At 34.7% G+C, this 18,495-nt stretch overlaps 1 protein-coding gene and 1 pseudogene across 21 annotated transcripts in view; both read left to right on the forward strand.

The window, feature by feature from the left end:
* Positions 1 to 18,495, forward strand: part of ADGRL2 (adhesion G protein-coupled receptor L2) — a 271,801-nt gene that overhangs the window by 181,244 nt on the left and 72,062 nt on the right. For all 21 annotated transcript variants that reach the window (XM_067726676.1, XM_067726677.1, XM_067726674.1 and 18 more), the window contains one exon: positions 9,771 to 9,984. In XM_067726676.1, the coding sequence (XP_067582777.1) occupies positions 9,771 to 9,984 (214 nt within the window). The remainder of the gene's footprint in view (positions 1 to 9,770; positions 9,985 to 18,495) is intronic.
* On the forward strand, positions 4,755 to 5,687 carry LOC137210824 (large ribosomal subunit protein eL22 pseudogene; annotated as a pseudogene).

Consider the following 18,495-nt stretch of genomic DNA (forward strand, 5'->3'; position numbering starts at 1 on the left):
AAGACACAAGAAGCTAAGGCATGTCACACGTATATGGTGAGTTGACTATTTTGTAGTTACATGACCTTAAATTGTTTGAACACTTTCTTTTGCAAGAACTTTATATTTTTGTAAGGATTTGATTTGTGTTTCATGCTAACCAAGTTTACTTAACACACAAATTGCTACATTTTCAAGGCCAGGGTGCTGGAAAATGACATTGCATTCCTTTATTTTTTTTGTTCTTGGCATGAACACAAGTTCAAAGGTGAAAGTAGTTTTTTTTTACTGTGCACATGCCATGGTTTAGGCTTCTCACATAATACTGACAGGTTAAAGAATTATATGTTAATGAACACAAAACATTAGATATTTTAGAGCTTGATTGATAAAGCTATCTCTTAAAATGGACTAAGAGTAACTAAAACAATAGAGTGACATTCTGCAAGCTTAAATGGAATGAGTTTTTAACGTACTGCCTTTCAGTATACAAAGGTAAGTTTTTTGGGTTTTTTTTTCCATCTTTACTGAAGTATAATTGCTTTATAATGGTGTGTTAGTTTCTGCTTTATAACAAAGTGAATCAGTTATACATATACATATGTTCCCATATCTCCTCCCTCCCGCGTCTCCCTCCCTCCCACCCTCCCTATCCCACCCCTCTAGGTGGTCACAAAGCACCAAGCTGATCTCCCTGTACTATGCGGCTGCTTCCCACTAGCTATCTACCTTACGTTTGGTAGTGTATATATGTCCATGCCTCTCTCTCACTTTGTCACAGCTCACCCTTCCCCCTCCCCATATCCTCAAGTCCATTCTCTAGTAGATTTGTGTCTTTATTCCTGTCTTACCCCTAGGTTCTTCATGACATTTTTTTTTTCTTAAATTCCATATATATATGTGTTAGCATACGGTATTTGTCTTTCTCTTTCTGACTTACTTCACTCTGTATGACAGACTCTAGGTCTATCCACCTCATTACAAATAGCTCAATTTCGTTTCTTTTTATGGCTGAGTAATATTCCATTGTATATATGTGCCACATCTTCTTTATCCATTCATCTGATGATGGACACTTAGGTTGTTTCCATCTCCGGGCTATTGTAAATAGAGCTGGAATGAACATTTTGGTACATGACTCTTTTTGAATTATGGTTTTCTCAGGGTATATGCCCAGTAGTGGGATTGCTGGGGCATATGGTAGTTCTATTTGTAGTTTTTTTAAGGAACCTCCATACTGTTCTCCACAGTGGCTGTATCAATTTATATTCCCACCAGCAGTGCAAGAGGGTTCCCTTTTCTCCACACCCTCTCCAGCATTTATTGTTTGTAGATTTTTTGATGATGGCCATACTGACTGGTGTGAGATGATATCTCATTGTAGTTTTGATTTGCATTTCTCTAATGATTAATGATGTTGAGCATTCTTTCATGTGTTTGTTGGCAGTCTGTATATCTTCTTTGGGGAAATGTCTATTTAGGTCTTCTGCCCATTTTTGGATTGGGTTGCTTGTTTTTTTGTTATTGAGCTGCATGAGCTGCTTATAAATTTTGGAGATTAATCCTTTGTCAGTTGCTTCATTTGCAAATATTTTCTCCTATTCTGAGGGTTGTCTTTTGGTCTTGTTTATGGTTTCCTTTGCTGTGCAAAAGCTTTGAAGTTTCATTAGGTCAAAGGTAAGTTTTATTATACATCCTTGATTTTAAAAATTTTGTTATAATAACCTCATGAATATGCAGAGATAAATTGAAAAAGTTGAACTATTAGTGAAATAATTTATCTTTTAGGTTTACTCTGAACACTGACTTTTCACCTAAATTAAAATGAAATGGGAATAAGTTTTCTGGAAGCTTCTGAACTAGAATTCAGCCTGGTGGAAATCATGCCCCCCTTCTCATTAAGTATTTTTCTTATTTCCCTTTTAGGAAGAAATCTTATTAGCATACATAAACAGGAGTAAATCAGAGATTTCATATTCCACCACTGGTAATAGACGATGGTCTGAGTTAATGTTTCTGTAGAGCTTGAAGTCACAGCCTCAGTCCCATAGAGGACCATGATAATCAAAAGGAGTGGTGCTTACTGGGACCATAGCTGGCATGAGCAGGGCATACATGACAGGGTTCAGTTCAAAGTAATTAAGGAAAACAGTACCAGAAAAGTTGAAGTTTTTATGTTATAGCTTTAAAAAGTCTTTTATTGGAATGTATGATTTTACAGAAATGTCCAAAGAGCAGACTGAGGGAGACAATGTTAGAAAAGCAAAATGTTCCTACAAGAGTTTGAAGTCCACCACAGGCGTAAGCTTATAGCAGTATACTATTTATTGCCAGAGTAGCATATTTTCTTGCAAAAATGCTCATAAATGATGTGAAATCCAATGTTAGAATTCCAGTTCTGGTCTTACAAATTCCCATCTCATAGCAGTACATCTGTTTATTAGGAGTTATTCCCTGAATATGAAAGATTTCAATCCTAAGTCACTGCACCTGTTGACAGGAGGTGCTTATTCCAATCACTAGCCTAAAGCACAGACTTATTGCTTGACATTTTATAGCTTGGGAGGGAAAAAGTGTCTTCAAAGTCATTTGTTCAGAGTGCAGAAAATGGAGCAAAACAGTTCATTTTACTCTAAGCACCACTATTTGGCAGTGTTCACATTTGCACAGCACAAAGCTGCAATATTGATTTTTTGCTCACAGAGCCTCCCACAAGTTTTTTCTTCGATTGTCAGATGGATTGGATTACACTTTGCTTGTTGGGATGCTTTTTTTTTTTTTCTTTGTTGAAATAGAAATATATTGAAAGTACAGCTTAGAATAAATGTCATAGTAATAGTGTGATTAAAGAGTTTTAATTTGGGCATTTCTTTATGTTGATTATGTTGACTGAGCAATTTCATTGACTACTTGACCATCAGACAACTATTTCCTTTCTTGCCCTTGTTCCTCTAGGACTAGAGGCACCCAGTACACCCTAACTATGTTCTGTACAACAGGGGTCCCCAACCTGCTGCTAAGTGTCATTATCATTTGGAGAGGCATTAAAGTAACATTGAAAAACACGAGTTTGGGAGCTGAAGTATTAGGTTTCAAACCTTGATTTCATTCTTATTGGATGTGTGATTTTGGAAAACATAATTTTTCTGTGCCTCGATTTCTTCCTTTGTAAAATAGTGACAATAATAATACGTATCTCATATGGTTGTTATGAGGATTTTTAGTCAGTATATATTTGTAAAGTCCTCAGAGGGACTTCTAGTGATGATGGGGTGGAGAGGATGGCAAATCCTCTTCCCCCAAACAAGTATAAAACTGAACAAAATTGTCAACAACCAACATTTTAGGGCTCTGGAAATTAACCAGAGCCATATAAGAAATTGGGAACGATTTCTTTAAAAAACAAACAAAAAAAAGCTGATGGAACTTTTGGTACACACAGTTCAAGTTTAAAGCCTTCTAGCCTGGGGCTGCTTCCCCCTGCACCCTGTACTCTTTGGCTATGTCATTGTGGTTAGTTTAGTCAGAGCAAGGCTGGCCTTGAAAATCTGTGACTGAGCTGCCAGGGAGAGTTGGCTTGATTTAGAGTAGAGTGTGGGAACCCATGCCCAGCAGTGTTGTCAGTAAAAGGAGTAAACACTGTGGAAAACAGATGGGGAAGACCCCTAGCTCTTGCTAACCTGAGGTTGTGGTCCCAGGTGGGGAGACTGAGTGCCAGTCTGAAACATAACCAGGAAACCTTGGAAATGAAAGAGCCAAACGTTCTCTGCGTTCTTGACTGACTGAGAAGCTACACACAGAGCAGAGGAGATGCGAGGGGACGTGGCAGAAAGTAAATAACCAAGGCTGACTTGAAAACTGCTTGAACTTTGAACTCTCCCTAACATACAGGTCAATCAGCAGAGGGTGGAGACCTTATTATGGGTTCATGGTTTTTGTTTGCTCAGTCATTGGCTGATCACTAAGCTATGCAGAGACAGGTGTGATCCCTAGGAAGTCAAACTAGAAAATAAAAATAAGAATTAAAATAACAACAGCAACAATGAACAGAGACACACGGCAGCTGCAAAGTACAGGGGAAGACAGAGTCAGCAGATTAAATTCAGTCAGAATGCTAAAAAGAAAATATCACAACAGCAACAATTCTCAGGGGAAAGGAATCTAGAGTAGCTAACAGTGTATTATTTTAAATGTCTAGTTTTCAACAACAACAAAAAATTTGCAAGCTAATGCAGAGAAACAGGAAAGTTGACCCATACTTAGGAGAAAAAACATTCAATAGAAACTGCCTCTGTTGTGGGCCTGGTTGTTAGATTTAGCAGATAAATATTTCAGAGTGGCCATTATGAATATGTTCAAAGATTAAAGTAAAACTATTAGGGAATTAAGAGGAAATATGATGATGACTTAACAAATATGTAATAGAGAAAACCTATTTTAAAGGACCTTGGAGAAATTCTTGGCATGTCTTAGTTATTGTATCAGTGTGTTGCAAATAAATAAATTTTCTTCCCCAAATACAGATATCCTACCTTCATCTGAACCCAGATATTCTGATTCAGTAGGGCTGGATTCGGGCTTGCAGATATGTCTTTAAAAATACTTACCAGATGACTCTGATGCAAAGTCATATTTGGGGGTCAGTCATATACTCTTAGTGATTTTGGGGGTCAGTCATATACTCTTAGTGATTTAAAAAAAGTTCTGGGGCTTCCCTGGTGGAAAAGTGGTTGAGAGCCCTCCTGCCAATGCAGGGGACACGGGTTCGTGCCCCGGTCCGGGAAGATCCCACATGCCGCGGAGCGGCTGGGCCCATGAGCCATGGCCACTGAGCCTGCGCGTCCGGAGCCTGTGCTCTGCAACGGAAGAGGCCACAGCAGTGAGAGGCCCGCGTACCGCAAAAAAAAAGAAAAAAGTCCTGAAAAATGTGCCATTAAACAATTAAGGATGAATTCATGTACAAAGGAGGAAAGTGCAATTAAGAAATGGTACTGATACCTGTGATGATTTCTTCCTGTGACTCAGTATAGTAAGTCATTAATGTGATATAGATAAAGGTGTAAATAAGTGTTTTTAGGAATAAGTTTTGTTCTGACTTTTCATAAGATTTACTTAGTGAAAATGTTGAATTTTAAAAATTAATATTAATTGCAATAGTTTTATTTAAGACTTTCCAAACTTCTTTGAAGTCCCATTGCTGGTGGAAGAGTTTGAAGCTATACCCCTTGAAGTTTTCAGGAAAATAGGGGAGAAGTGCCCAAAGAAACCATAAGAATTTACATTTTTCTGAAAAATTTATGCTTTCTGCCATCCGCTGCTACCATGGCGCCCGTGATAAAGCTTGTGGCGAAGGGGGGCAAAAAAAAAGAAGCAGGTCCTGAAGTTTACTCTTGACTGTACCCATCCTGTAGAAGATGGAATCATGGATGCCACCAATCTTGAACAGTTTTTTCAGGAGAGAATCAAAGTGAATGGAAAAGCTGGGAATCTTGGTGGAGGTATTGTAACAGTTGAAAAAAGCAAAGCAAGATTACTGTAACTTCTGAGGTGCCTTTTTCCAAAAGGTATTTGAAATATATCACCAAAAAAATATTTGAAGAAGAATAATCTATGTGACTGGTTAGGCGTAGTTACTAACAGCAAAGAGTTACGAATTGCGTTACTTCTAGATTAATCAAGATGAAGAAGAGGAGGAAGATGAGGATTAAAACTCAGTTATGTGTAATATTTTGTATGAGTTCTTGAATAAAACTTAGGAACCAAAAAAAAAAGTTTATGTGGGTTTTTCTTTTGATTTAATAATTGGCCCATGTTTATTCTCTCCCTTCCAGTAAGTCTTTGGTTAAAATAGTTAATCCAGAAAGAATCCGGACTAATTCATCCATGTACTTTTGAGAATTTTCTTGGCAGTACCATACAATCTACATTATTGTGCCATAGTCCATCCATGCTAACATTCTCATATGTTTATATTTTAAAGAAATAGAGCAACAAATGTCTTAAGTGTTGACCACTTGAAAATATTAGAGTAGCATGTATACCTGATTAAAAGGAGCTTGCCTGTTTAGAATCATAGATTGGTGAAATTTGATAGGACTTTGAAATGACTTTAATCCTTCAGAAAAAGAAATTAAAACCCAGAAAAATAAAATGACTTAGCCAAGTTCACAAGGCTGACCCAGACATCTGTACTGTTCAGTACTCTTTCTGTATGTCCATACTTGCACAGTATAGATTTTGCTCTCGATAAGTTTATGGCACACATCGCTACATTTCCACAAATACAATTTTCATCATTATCTATATGTTGTGTGAACCTTTAAAATAATTGCTTCCTGTCAAATTCACTAACATTTTTTGGTGAATTTCAGATGGTATGAAAAATTATAAAGTTAATCTTGTTTGTATTATCAACATGGTGGCTTGAGAAGTCACAGAATCCCTTTCTGTTCATGGCCATTACTAAAACCATGGGCTCTGGAATCTGAGAACCCTGCATGCGTTAGAATCTAACTCACAGTAATCCTTGAGACCCTGAATTACTTACTATTTAATGCCTTAGTTTCATACTCTGTAAATGGGTATTGTTACAGTTAACTACTCCATTGTTTTTTGTTGTGTTGATAGTTGTTGATGATGCTGGTGATCATAAAAAGGGTGATCCATAAAAAGCAGTTTGGACAGTATCTAAACATTGTAATTGCTATGTAAATGTTAGCTACTACAATATTTACTTTTTATTTTTTTCTTCATATTTGTTTTATATGGAGATATATATATATATATATATATATATATATATCCATATCCAGTTGGAAACACAGGATTTAAATAAAGGAAGGTTCATAAACGTCTGTCTTTGTGAGAAACACTAATGAACCCCAGTGGTACCTAGAAAATAATTAATTGACAGAATTTAAACATTTTTTTCTTTTTTTGAGGATATAACAGTTTTATTGATTATTAAGTATTTATCTGTTTCTTAATGCTCACTCTTTGTTTTCACTGCCAAAGGCAATAGATATTACAGAGGAAAACGCATTGTAATTTATATTGTTTTAAACAGATACTAGTTGTTCAACTTGGCAATGTGGTTTGATAGCAGTTATTGGAATTATGTATCATGTACCAATCTAGGCATTAGAATTATAACTAACTATCATCAGAGTCTAGCAGGGAAGATATATATTAAAAATGAATAGCCACAGTACCATGTGGTAATAACAAGCAATTTTTAAATTTTATACATAAGTATAAAGTTCAGTGGAAACAGGTGAGAGAGCAAGAATTCAGTAAAGAGAACACATGATTTAAGGCAATAATATTATAGCATTAAATAAAGCAACATTCACCATTAAGAACTCATTCAGTTCTATGCAATGAAAGTATAAGTACCATGATCTGTTCTTCAGAAGATTCTGTATTGGAAATCTACTACATTAGTAAAGTGTGCTGATCTTTCTATTTTTTTTCTTTTCTTTTTCCATACTTTACCTTTTTGGATGACTAATACTAAGGCTTTAAAAATCCTTTCTCTGAATTATCAAAACAGCAAGACTTCTGCAATTTCTCAAATATCTTTCAAAAGCAGAGGAAAATTCATTTAGAACCATAACTATAATCCTGCAAACTGTCAACAACAAAAATTAAGGAGCTCAAGTTAAAAACCACAGTGCTTCAGAATCAATTCTATATTTTTGACAAATACTACAACTTGTGAATTTTGGCTCCAAGTCAGTCTTATAGTAACATTTTCTCATATTTGTAATTCTCTAATAATATGATTTACAAGGTATTATAATTGCAAATCATCTCTGGCTTTAAAATATGCAGTGCTCCAAAATTTTATATGATGGCACTTGTTTGAATTTTCACACAGCTTTTTGCCACAGAAATGTGTCTGCTTCTGAAACCCTAAAACATATTTTCATTTAAAACAACTATAATACTAGTTTAAGCGGAATTATTTGTATAAGCAGTACAGTATCAGCAAATGGAAGAAAGCAGTAACATATGTAAAAGTTTATTTATGAACTTGGGAAAAGGTTGAAAGGTTGGCCCCTTTACTGTTTTTCATGATATTGCCCAGCTCCGTTTCTGTATTCCTTCTTCATTGATAGTGCGCTTCTCTTTTTGTAATCTCGTAAGACCATAAATCTTCTTAGTGAAAACCTACCAAAGTTGGCGTTTGCCTCAATCCCCTGAAGATTTCTGTGCTCTAAGCTGTGTCTTTTTCTTCTCTCTCCATCCCAATTACATTTTTAGTTTTCTCAGTAGAACTGAGACCTCAGCCAAGTTTGAGAATTGCTGATTTTCTAAATCATACCAAGCAAGGTACAACCCACTAACTAATCCTTTCGCAGGATTGTTTGCATTTTAGAAAGAAGATGCATGTTTATCCAGGATACTGTTTATTTTATTGTATTAGTGAGAGACATTGTGCAATAGTTAAAGAGAACAGGTTTTAACATTGGATTGACCTGGACAGAACGTAGCTCTTCAACTCAGAAGCTTGTGTCTTGGAACAGTTTACTTCTGAATGTCATTTTTTTTTTTCCAGTAAAAAGGGATATAAGGGATGACTCGTGTGATGCAGAGTAATTAAAAGGATAGAGATACGAAAAAATACTGAAATTAATGCTAGTCTTTTATAAAAGAAACGCTATAGATGGCAACAAGTTAGAGAACTGAAATAAAAAATTGGGTCAGTGTAGAAGTTTTTGATACGGTAGGTAACCCACAGCAGCACACAGAGATGTGCTTCTCCCACACATAGTTGTTGTTGGCTGTTCTTGGCTTTCTCTGCTTTTACCTTTGTTCTATGCTCTGTTACTACTTTAGAGGACCCCTGCTTGAGAACCGTGATTAAAACCTAAAATTCTAATTTCTTATTCTGTTTGGAATCTTTTTTTATAGCACTCATGAACATTGGTTATCTACATGCCGCCTAATGCACCATACTTAAGTTCATATGGCACTTTCTATTAAGTGCTTTTCTGTACATTATCTCATTTTAGAGTCACACAGGTAGGAAAAAATAATAACATCATAGATGTTTCATCTCCATTTTGTAAATGACAAAACTGAATCTCAGAAATTTTGCCCCTTTTGGGGGTTTCAGCTTTTTGGACTGGATTGGAGCAGTGCTGGCTCCTTTGAATGCCCATCTGCTGAATCCTTTCATTTATGTCAGTTTTCAGTAAAGAGTCTACAAATTGAAATAAGTTATTGTGCCATAAGTATGATACTGTCATAGTGTCTTAGTTATTTTGGGAGACGCTAAGACAAATGTATTTTTAAGATAATTCTATTAACAGCAATTAATATGTCTACATTAAATGGGTAAGGCCAGTGTCCTGTATAGCAGAGCTTTGATTTCATTCGTAAATGAAAACCGATCTTTTTTTAATTGTTGCATTCTGTATTTGTATATCTTGTCACTCTTTATAAATCCATTGATCAAATGCGTCATTTTTCTTTGGGTTTACTCAAAAAGGGCCACTTAATTTCTGATTGTGACTAGGTTATACAGAAAATATTTTATTAAAGTAATTTAAAATTGTCTTATAAAGATGAATAATCCAGCTAAAGATATGTATTAAAAATTTAATAATACATTAGTGATTCATAGTAAAGATCCAGAGAATTATTGAATAAATGTATGAATGATGGCTTGAAAAACATACTTTGTATGACATCTCTTGGATATAGACATGACTCATATTACTTGAAAATGCCTTATTAAAATAATATACTTCATAAATGAGTTAATTTTTTTTTTCTTTTTTAAGGTTTCAGCAGAGCAGCTTTACCATTTGGGTTAGTTCGTAGAGAATTATCCTGTGAAGGTTATTCTATAGATCTACGATGTCCCGGCAGTGATGTCATCATGATTGAGAGCGCTAACTATGGTCGGACAGACGACAAGATTTGTGATGCTGACCCATTTCAGATGGAGAATACAGACTGCTACCTCCCAGATGCCTTCAAAATTATGACTCAAAGGTAAATGTTCACGTGTTATTATCCCATTTTAGTTACTACATCCAAATTCGTAAAAGTATTATCATAACTCCAGGCTGGATAGATACAGTGCATATCTCAGCCTATTCATTAAAGTGAGTTAGGGTTTTACCTACTAATGTTGACTTCTACTTTATAATATTTCAACAACACTTAAATCTCTATATCATTTTTATATAGATTGACATATCAGAAGGAATATGTATTACAGGTTTTTTTATACATCATAGAATAAAAGTAATTGAAATGTAATCTTGTTTTTTAAGCCTTCAAAATTTTGAAATATTTTATAATATCAAGAATGTTTAAATGTCTGGGTCTTTGGCAATAATTGTTCCTTAATTTTTTTAAATTAATAAACTTTATTTTTTCAGCAAAAATGAGCAGAATGTACACAGAATTATCATACTCCATCTCCACACGTGCAAGACTTCCCTAACCATTGACATCCTGACATCCCCTATCATGGTGGTACATTCGTTATAGTAGATGACCTCACACTGACACATTATTATCCCCCGAAGTTCTCAGTTTGCATTAGGGTTTACTCTTGTTGTTGTACATTCTGTGGGTTTTGACAGATTTATAATGACACTTATTCACCATTGTAATATCATACAGAAGAGTTTCACTGACCTAAAAATCCTTTGTGTTCCACCTACTCATTCCTCCCTCCATCTAACCCCTGGCAACCACTGATCTTTTTATTTTCTTACAGTTTTGCCTCTTCTGGAATGTCACACAGTTGTAATCCTACAGAATGTAACCTTTTCAGATTGCTTTCTTTCACTTAGTAAATGTCTTTTCATGGCTTAATAGCTCATTTCTTTTTAGTGTTAAATAATATTCCATAGTCTGGATGTACCACAGTTTATCCGTTCACCTACTGAAGGATTTCTTGATTGCTTCCAAAATTTGGCAATTATGAATAAAGCTGCTGTGAACATCTGTTCAGGTTTTTGTGTGAACATAAGTTTTCAGTTCATTTGGGCAAATACCAAGGAGCGTGATTTGTTGGATCATATGGTAAGAGTGTGTTTAGTTTTGTAAGAAACTGCCAAACTGTCTTCCAAAGTGACTGTACCATTTTGCATTCCCACTGGCAATGAATGAGAGTTACTGTTGCTCCACACCTTACCAGCATTTAGTATTGTCAGTGTTTTACATTTTGGGTAGTCTAATAGGTGTATAGTGATATCTCATTGTTTTAATTTACAATTCCCCAATGACATATCATGTTGAACACCTCTTAATATACTTACTTGCCATTTGTATATCTTTATTGATGAGGTGTCTCTTCTGGTCTTTTGCCCCCTTTTGTAATTGGGTTGTTTTCTTATTTTTTAGCTTTAAGAGTTTTTTATTTTTATTTTTATTTTTTTGACCACGCTGCATGGCTTGCAGGATCCCAGTTCCCTGACCAGGGATCGAACCTGTGCTCCCTGCAGTGGAAGCACGTAATCCCAACCACTGGACTGCCAGGGAATTCCCTTTAAGAGTTTTTTAAAATATATTTTGGATAACAATCCTTTATCAGATATGTCTTTTGCAAATATTTCCTCTCAATCTGTGGCTTGTCTTCTACTGATCTTCAGTTTTAGAAAAACAAACAAAATAAAAACAACAGATTAAGAAAGTTAAAACATATAGCGCTCATTCTCTCTTTTTTTCTTCATATATAGATAATAGGAAGGAAGGGAGGAAGGGGGGTGAAGGAAGGAAGGAAGATAGAAAGTTATTTGGGTAATATACCAATTTTGGTTAATTTTGTGTTTTAAAAATGTTGTGTTGGAAAGTGTGTTATAAACTATAAAATATATGAATGATATCTCTTAACTGGACAGTTGTGTTTCTACAAGTAAATAGAATACAGAAAACTGCTGACAATGGGTATGGACTTTCCTCTGCCTTAACACAGAGTACCTAATTCTTGGCATCTTTTTTTTTTTTTTTCCCGTAAATTTTGGTACTCTTGGCATCTTAATTAGAGTTTTCTTATATGTAAGGTATTAAAATTGTGTTCGTTATGATTGAAAGTAATATCCAGCAATCCCAGTTATTTGGAACATAGAGACTCTCTGAAGGAACACAAGTTTCACAGAGTTATACAATGTTGATTTTGTATTTTGTTTACTGGAAAAACCCTTTATCTTTCTATTCAAAGCTTACTCCCTCTCCTCTTGCCTCTTTTCCCCCACTGAAAACAGTCCTCTGTCCAGTTTTGTAGCCTGTATGCTAGTCTACCTTAAAGTAGAGCAGGAAATTTTCTAGACTGAGGTCTGATCAGTGTAGGCACAGTGAAATCATCTAAAGGTGATAAGAGCGATTAAGGAAATAATGGAAAAAGCTGTTTTTTAAAAATCCAGTCTATAAGAGTGTGGGTACAAATTGCTGTAAAATCTCTAATTTCAAACAGAATAGGTATTAGCATATTTTTATTGATAGCAGATTATAGTAAGTTTTTTGTTAATGTTGATACTGATCAAGAAAATTTTAATAAACAAGAGGACATATATAATACTTTCGAAAGATTTCCATCAAAATGCTTTTATTTTTAGTTTTTAAAGGGTAGTTATTAAAAAATTAAGGTAAAATCTTATTTGCACAAATGGCACTGGATAAAGTTTTTTTGTGTTTTTTTGTTTTGTTTTGTATTTTGTTTTTTTTTAAAAAACAAAAGTCCTTTATGGACTATGTAGGGTTTGAAATCTGGCTTGTGAAACAAACTACGTAGGATAATATGCCTTCTTTAGAAGAATGGATTCTGTGCTCCAATAAAATTGTAATAGAACAATTTGCCCATAGTATTTAAAAAATTGAGAACTGCCTATAGCAGGCAGACAATAAAGGTAATCCCTGATAATTGACCATTTATTCATTCTTAATATGTTGATCCGACTGTTCAGTGGTAGTGATATCACATGAGCATCTAGAACTAAGCCAGAGAGAAATAGGAAGTGAAAAATGATTATGTACAATTACCTGTTTTTATTAGACTGACAGGCAAAAAAGCAGTGGGAGTTAGTACAAAGAGAATTTGAAAAGAGCTGGCCCTGAGGAATTGTGCTTTTTAGGTAACTTACTTTTGTTTGTGGGGTTATACATTTAAATACATGGTTAAATATCTAGCACAACACATAAGCCTTATCATACTTGTTAATATAAATGTAATTGCATAGTATAGGAAATGTACAAAATAAGATGGCAAGTTATTTTCATTGTTTCATTATGTTATAAAAGCAGGGCTACATTTTTGATAATACATTTTAAAGGAACTAGAGTTTGGGGTATTTAAATTCTGTGAAAGCATACTGTAATTTCCTTGCTATCAAAATCTCTGAACAATTTACTGTGTGTTAGGGAAAATAAGGGGTTAGTTCCAAAACTGCCTGTAGAAACTCCATTTTTATATTGTTGTATTATACTAGTGGCTTATTATTATTTAATCAACACAATGACAATTTAAACATGAACACTTTATTGACAAGGAAGACGATGTTAAGATGACTTAAAAATGAGTTTCATAGTGGTAATTTATAAGTACTCCATTCTGTGTATGTCAGATTATAAACACTAAAGGAAGTCCACCATATTTGACTATTACATAGTTTGAAATAGCTGTAAGGAAATTAGATAGACAATATTTTTGCAGCTGAATTATTACAGAATAACTATTGAATGTGTAGAATACTTGTCCCTATTTTTTAAATTTAAAGATACTCTTTCAGTATTTACAAATAAAGTAAGAGTTATTTTCACCAAACTCCTAATAATTTGACAAATTTTTCTATTTATAATCATCAGAAAAATGTATTAATAATGTAGAAAATCAGACTTCTTTTCTTTAATGTAGGAGATTTCTCTTTGGAAAAATTAAATAAAAGCACTAGATATTTTTCTATTAAATTTGAAACTCCCTGTTTTCTACATATAATAATGGATATAGGCACAGAAATTTCAATACCATAAAATATGTTTATATTATAATTCAAGGCTTTTCTACCCCCGCCCCACTGTCATCACTTCATCAGTTGAGAGTCAAGTAAATAAACACACTTGTAATTCTTGACTTGGTGATAGTAAAAGTATCAATAATTGTTATTTATTCTCTATTTTCTATTTCCTGCTCACTTAAAGGTATGAAACCAAGACTCTATTACTAACTGATTCTACTTGTCTTTTAAGTACACTGAATGGCTCATCCTAAAAAGTGATAAATGAAACTCCTTCCTAAAATGATACGTGTTTTAATACTCTATAAAATGATCACCATTAGAGATAATTTTTTTAGCACTCTTTGAAGATAATTGTAGTGGGGTAACTTAAACATGAAACAGTTTCAACACTTTGAATTCATTAAAGCAAAGAAAAAAAAACACCTCTTATTACTACTCTGAAGTATTTGATGAATAAGTAAATTAGAATTTTGCTAACAATACTGTTTCTTTGTAGCATTGGGTACAATCTAGTTAAAGTGATGTGCTAAATTGTACCTGAGATCCTCTTCTTGTATTGCTTATAACTGTCCCTTTGTTCATTTATTCACTCTAAGAACTTGCCAGTTCTCATCAAGGTGGTTTGGTGCCTTAGATTATGCTTGGTAATTGTCCTTAGGTTTTTCTTTTTTTATTAGCACTCCAGCCAAGAGATCTGAAAGTAAGAAAGTATGTAAATGTTTACTGGGTTTTAAAAAAATATTAAATGTAAGGTTAACGAGCGTAGGTAGGTCCAGTTTTTCAGTCTTAACTCATACTATCAGATGTACATCAGTGTACCTCTGTCAGTGCAAAGAGGTTCTAAAAGTAATATGTGCTGCTCTCAAGAAGATGATAAGAATACATGCCTCAGTTTTTTCCCTGCAGTAGGAAAGGTATATTTTGTGTAATTGATTCAAAGATAGGCCCTTTTTTTGTGTGTTGAAATTGCCCAAGGAAAGTAAAATAGTGTCCTAGACTTAGGGAACTAGCCTGATTCCTTCAAAGATTTTAGCCAAGTTTTTTAGCCCACTTATGGATACCAACTGGCTAGAACCTCATAGCACAACTACAGTAGGTTACTTGTTAAATAAAATACAGTATATTTTTGGTTGTTAAACTACCGATTTAAGTTCCTTTAAGTTATTTGGGAAACATGGTGGAATATAAATAAATAGTTCAGCAAACAGTTGTTTTTACAGAACTGGCACTCACAAGAGTGTCGAAAGAAGAACATACAGATGAAGCAAACATAAACATATACTTGGTAGTTACAGGTGAACAGATAATATTACCTACAGAAGTTATGTGGTTTGAGCATGTGAAAAGCTCTAGAGAACACCTGCATTTAAGGGGCAGAGGTAAAGTTACCATCAAGGAAATCAGAACAAGAACAGGAGGGTAGTGTCTCATAAGCCAACAGTAAAGTACAAAAGAGATTCACTTTTTTCTCACTGCTGCTGAAGATTTTTATTCTATTTAGCTCAAATAAAAGAACGCATTAGGATTTTTCAGGAGAGGAGAGTTTCAGGATAGAAGTTACGAAAATAGCATTCAGCCTTGCATAGGCCATATGAATTAGATACCACCCTAGTCACAGTCATCCAGGCAAGGAATAAATACATAGTCTAGATTTATGAAGTAGGAGTACAATTCAGAGATTTTTTTTAACTTAAGGGGAAAAAAATCTAGCTTCTAGAACATGGGAACAATTTAATTAAATTAAGCTAAGTAAGAGCCAAAACTTATTTCAGAGCCTAGATCTTGTCCACAAAGGTTGGGATGATGGACATAAGCACAGAGTAGGGACCAGATTAATCTATTCCCATCCTATACCCCATTCAATAACTTCTCTATCCTTGAATTTTCCTTTTCTAAACCTATCAGTGTCCCAACTTATTATCTTCAAGTATAATAATTACATTTTATTTAACAATGTTAACCCAACAGCAATTCAAGTGGTGATAATTTCTTGTGTGCCTGAGGATTTGAAGAAATGTGTTATTTTATACATATGTGCATTACTTTTTTCTGTTCCGTCGTTCTTTACATTACAGTAGGTTATAGAGTGAGACTGGAAAAATGAGTGCATTGGCTTCTTCACCTCCCTTCTTGCTACGAAGCAAGGCACATAACTCTCATAAGGACTCTTTATGGGCAGGAAAAACCATAGGCCATTGCTTCTATTTTAAGAGAGTTATTGTATAACAGATTTTTGGAACTGCCGAGGAATTTAGGACTCATCATAGTATAGCTCTCTCTCGTTTCACTTGGAGAATCAACTGTCATTGCAGTCAAAACACTTCATCCACATTGCAGCATGTATATTCTCCTCACTTATTTTTAAAATATCTTTGAGAAGGAATGGCAACACGATATCCTTCTTTTTACTTTGTGAACCTTTAAGAAGGTAATTTATTTGCCACAGAGGCTGAAACCTCAAATCCTCTATACCTGAAACCTCATTAATTAATATCCTAGTTGCATGAAAATTGATTCTTAAATAATATTTAATAATTATTCTTAAAAAATTCTGTTATCTAGTTTTGTATATGTACTTCTGTTATTTTCAAGTATACTGATAGATACTAAGTGTGTGTAAAATATTTAAAGAAAGGAGATACTTAAATACATGCACACATCCACACAAAACCTTCATGTGACAACTGCTGCATGTTCGAAGATTGTCAGAATTTAACCAAGAAAATCCATTAAAATGTAGTCACAGTTCTGCCCAGTGTTCTCTGACAAACTTCATGATTACAGATTTCTGTGTGGGCATACTCTCCTTGACATACAACCCTTTCAACTTTTATATTGATGATTCAGTCTTCATAAAGAAACTTTGTATCCTAGTCAGAGCTATATAAAAGAGGTTTTTTTTTGGGGGGGGGGGGTACGCGGGCCTCTCACTGTTGTGGCCTCTCCCGTTGCAGAGCACAGGCTCCAGATGCGTAGGCTCAGCGGCCATGGCTCACGGGCCTAGCAGCTCCGCGGCATGTGGGATCTTCCCGGACCGGGGCACGAACCCGTGTCCCCTGCATCGGCAGGTGGACTCTCAACCACTGTGCCGCCAAGGAAGCCCAAAAGAAGTTTTACTTAGTTATTTTTTTGTTCCCTGACCTCTTTATAGGTATCAATAAACTTAAAACTCATCTTTCTAAGATATTCACATCCCTTCCTTATTAATCACATTTTTTAGAGGGAAAAGTTAGCCAAATCTGTTCCATCATCTAATTTGATGTTTTGTAATATTTTAGGGGTTTACATATTTTATTCTTGCGTTATTATCAATAGTTGCCAGTCAAGGGGTACCCTTCTCTTGCCTAGTATTTATTCAGTGTACCTATTCATTCTCATAGGGTCTAAGCCTGCCATTTCTGAGAAACTGCAGCCTTACCTTTATGCTGTTTATCCCAAGTGCTTTTATCTATCTGTGGTGGCAGGTTTATCAACCATTTGTCCATTAAGAAAACATGCATCTGGGCAAAAATAAATAACTCAGATGCTGCTAACTCATCATCTCTGAGATGTATTTAGGTTATTTCCTGTTGGGTGATGGATTTGCACTAATTCTTTCACTCTTGGCTGAGTTGTTTTAAGACAGCTAACTGGAATTACAAGCACCTCTCTTTGGCCAAGGATTGGGAGGTTACTAGCACAAACTCTTGAACCTTAGTACAGTAATAAATAACAATTAAAGCCCTAATTGGTATATCTAATTGAGCACATACTTTGCATGTCACTTACTGATAGACGTTTAAACCAAAGCACGCATTATAGAAAGGAAAGACTATTGGCAGTAATAAACATGAACCATATTAAACATTCACATGTAGTGTGTAAGAAAGACTAATAAATTATAAAATGGCTTAGAAGGCAAATCATCTTAATATCCCTTATGACCCTCCTTTTCAAATGTGGAAGAAAGAAACAGTCACGTCAGAGATTCTGCCTTACAGGGTCCTCTGTTTCTCCTTTTAAGATGAAAATTAGTAAAATAATTCTGCTGGATAATGAACACTGAGAGTACAAGTGTGACCTGCTGGTTTTACTGGTGCTTAATATGTGGGTTTTACCTTTGTGTACTGGTGGTCAAGGAAGCCAGAACCATTTTCCCTAAGGACACTATATTTTCTAAGGATTATTCAGTGAAATTAAGAGCCTTAAATAATACTATGAAAGTTTGAATTTGATTTTATTTTTGGACAGCTACTGTCAGATGAGAGATAGGGACTATAGTTTTTTTAAAAGTAAAGACATATCTCATTTAAACTCTGGTGTTTTTATGATTAGAAGTGGTTTTTATTTTTGAAACTAAAGAGAGGAGAATAAATAAAAGTGAATATGAATATCCATTTGAATTTTAATGTTATAATAATCTTCATAGTCTCAGTTATCACTTATGCCAGCTTTCTCATTTGAGAGGTGAGTGTTATGGATGAGATGACAGTGGTATTTCAGTAGTACATGTATTGTCATATACCTTGTAGATTTTTACTCTCTTAGAACATTCTCT

This window comes from Pseudorca crassidens, chromosome 2 (genome assembly GCF_039906515.1).
Source record: "Pseudorca crassidens isolate mPseCra1 chromosome 2, mPseCra1.hap1, whole genome shotgun sequence".
Lineage (NCBI taxonomy): Eukaryota > Metazoa > Chordata > Mammalia > Artiodactyla > Delphinidae > Pseudorca > Pseudorca crassidens.